This window comes from Propithecus coquereli, unplaced genomic scaffold (genome assembly GCF_000956105.1).
Source record: "Propithecus coquereli isolate 6110/MARCELLA unplaced genomic scaffold, Pcoq_1.0 Scaffold111, whole genome shotgun sequence".
NCBI lineage: Eukaryota > Metazoa > Chordata > Mammalia > Primates > Indriidae > Propithecus > Propithecus coquereli.
This window is the reverse complement of record NW_012135081.1, coordinates 6,096,212-6,098,586: the sequence shown is the minus strand read 5'-3', so window position 1 is coordinate 6,098,586 and position 2,375 is coordinate 6,096,212. Positions and strand designations below refer to the sequence as shown.

The 2,375-nt window shown below is 33.2% G+C and overlaps 1 protein-coding gene across 1 annotated transcript; it reads right to left on the bottom strand.

Annotated features, from left to right (window-relative positions):
• Positions 1-736: 736 nt before the first annotated feature.
• LOC105816271 (olfactory receptor 6C2-like) lies at positions 737-1,671 on the bottom strand. Its single transcript, XM_012651643.1, is given in 2 exon segments — positions 737-1,131; positions 1,134-1,671. Coding segments are annotated over 2 exon segments (933 nt in total).
• Positions 1,672-2,375: the final 704 nt, after the last annotated feature.

Genomic DNA, 2,375 nt, shown 5'->3' with positions numbered 1-2,375 from the left:
TTTGCATTTCTCTAATGATTAGAGATATTGAGCATTTTTTTATATGTTTGCTGGCCATTATTCTGTCTTCTTTTGAAAAGTTTCTGTTCATTTCCATTGCCCATTTGTTGATGGGGTTGTTTGATTTTTTCTTGTTGATTTTTTTGAGTTCTAGATAGATTCTTGTTATCAGCTCTTTATCAGATGTGTAGAGAGCAAATATTTAATTGTAAGATTTTACATTTTGTAATTCAGTTTCAATGTTAAGATATAATCATTTGTAAGAGCTTTAAAATATTATCTGGCTTTTTTTGGTTGTTGTTTGTGGTATGTAAATTTTATTTAATGTGCTGGTCACATATACCCACTAAAATATAAGGCATGAAAGGATAACATATTTATGGATTTTCTAATTTATCCCCAGTTCCTGAAATACTGTCTGGCATTAAGAAGGATCTTTAGAAGTTAGAATTGGAGAAGGCAATAAGCACAATTATTCAATACCAAGTGTATGATGAACTCATTGATTGTGTTTGTTTTTTTTGTTTCATTTTGTTTGTGGCTTTGTTAAAATTTGTTAATATGTGAAGTCATTCTTGTGTTTCCTAGAAGTATAGTATGTTTTCTTTTTGAGAAATGTTATACTGAAACTGCTTCCTTGTGAAGAAAGAAAAGATGTAAACATTTAAAAATATATACTTCAGAACCAATCATCCTTTTGTGAAAATTTAAAATTCTTTTACATTAGCAAATTCTTTTATTTCTTTAAGAGCAATGAAATTCTCTTGATTGAGTCATTGAAGGCTTGTTTTACTTGCTTGTTTCTCAAGGTGTAAATAAAAGGATTCAGCATAGGGGCGATGGAAGTAGTGAGAACTGTCACACCCTTGTTAATAGCCACTGATTCCTTTGCTGAAGGCTTAACGTAGATGAAGATACAGCTTCCATAGGTGATGGACACCACAATCATGTGGGAAGAGCAGGTAGAAAATGCCTTTTTCTTTTGGTGGATGGAAGGAAATTGTAGAATGGTCTTAATGATGTATATGTAGGATAGAACCACACATACAAGGGTCATGATAAAGGTCAACACAGCACAGACTATGACCATCTGCTCTATGAGCCATGTTTCTGAGCAAGAGATCTTTAGGGGGGGGACGCATCACAGACAAAATGGTCGATAACATTAGAGTCACAGAATTCCAGATTTAGACCCAGGCTAAGGGGTGGGAGTATGATCAGCAAGCCTGCTGTCCAGCAACAAAGAATGAGTTTTCTACACATCTGGTTGTTCATGATGGTCACATAATGCAAGGGTTTGCAGATGGCCGCATATTGATCATAGGACATGGTGGCAAGGAGAAAAAATTCTGTTACACCAAAAAGATCAGTAAAAAAAATTTGAATGGCACAGTTGTTATATGTAACTGTCTTGTCACCTGTTGATATGTTGTACAAGTATCTGGGAATACAAGCAGATGTAAATGAAATTTCTAAAAGAGAGAAATTTTGTAGGAAGAAGTACATGGCAGTTTTAAGGTGTGAATCCATGAAGGTGAGGGAGATGATTGTCAGGTTCCCAGTTACACTCAACATGTAGGTGAGAAATAAAAAGATGAAAATCACAACCTTCAGTTGTGGATCATCGGTCAGTCCCAGCAGGATAAATGTTGTTATTGTATGGTTTCTCATCATTTGCTTCTTCTCAATCTGCATTTAAAATTCAGATATATTTGCATAGAGTGGTAATTAACAGAGGGAAAACTATGTAAAAATATTCACATGCATTTAAAAATTTTGTTTCCAATATAATGAATACACCGATATATTTAAGTTCTACAATTGTGTGTTTTGTGTATGTGTGATTTCAGGGATATTAAAAAATCAGATCACTTTACCTACACGACATTCCAAAGTATTAAGGGTGCTTTCTGCTCATCACATATTTTTCCCAATTTATATTTCTCCTTAACCACACCTTGGATTTAAGTTTTTCAAACAGTTTTGAATGTTAATATTTTGTGAGATTAGAGTTCTTCCCTACTCACAGGCTGAATCTTAAGGTTAAATCTTAAACTTTTGTCATCTTGATGTGTTTACTTGAAGTTTTGTTATTGATAAACTACAAATATTAATGTATAACAAATAGTTTGAGTTCACTCTTCAGGCTCTCTGTATCCATTGCTTAAGATTTGAGCTCTAGTATTATAATTACTAAAATTTGTCCTTTCTTTAAACAAATTTTTCCTTACCCATTCCCTTGACTATCCCTCACAATTTTCTGCTTAAAATTACATTCAATAGGTACAGTTTCAGTTTGGGATGATGAAAAATTCTTGGAGAAGGTTGTACAACAATGCAAAAGTATTCAATGCCATTGAAATGTATACTTAAAA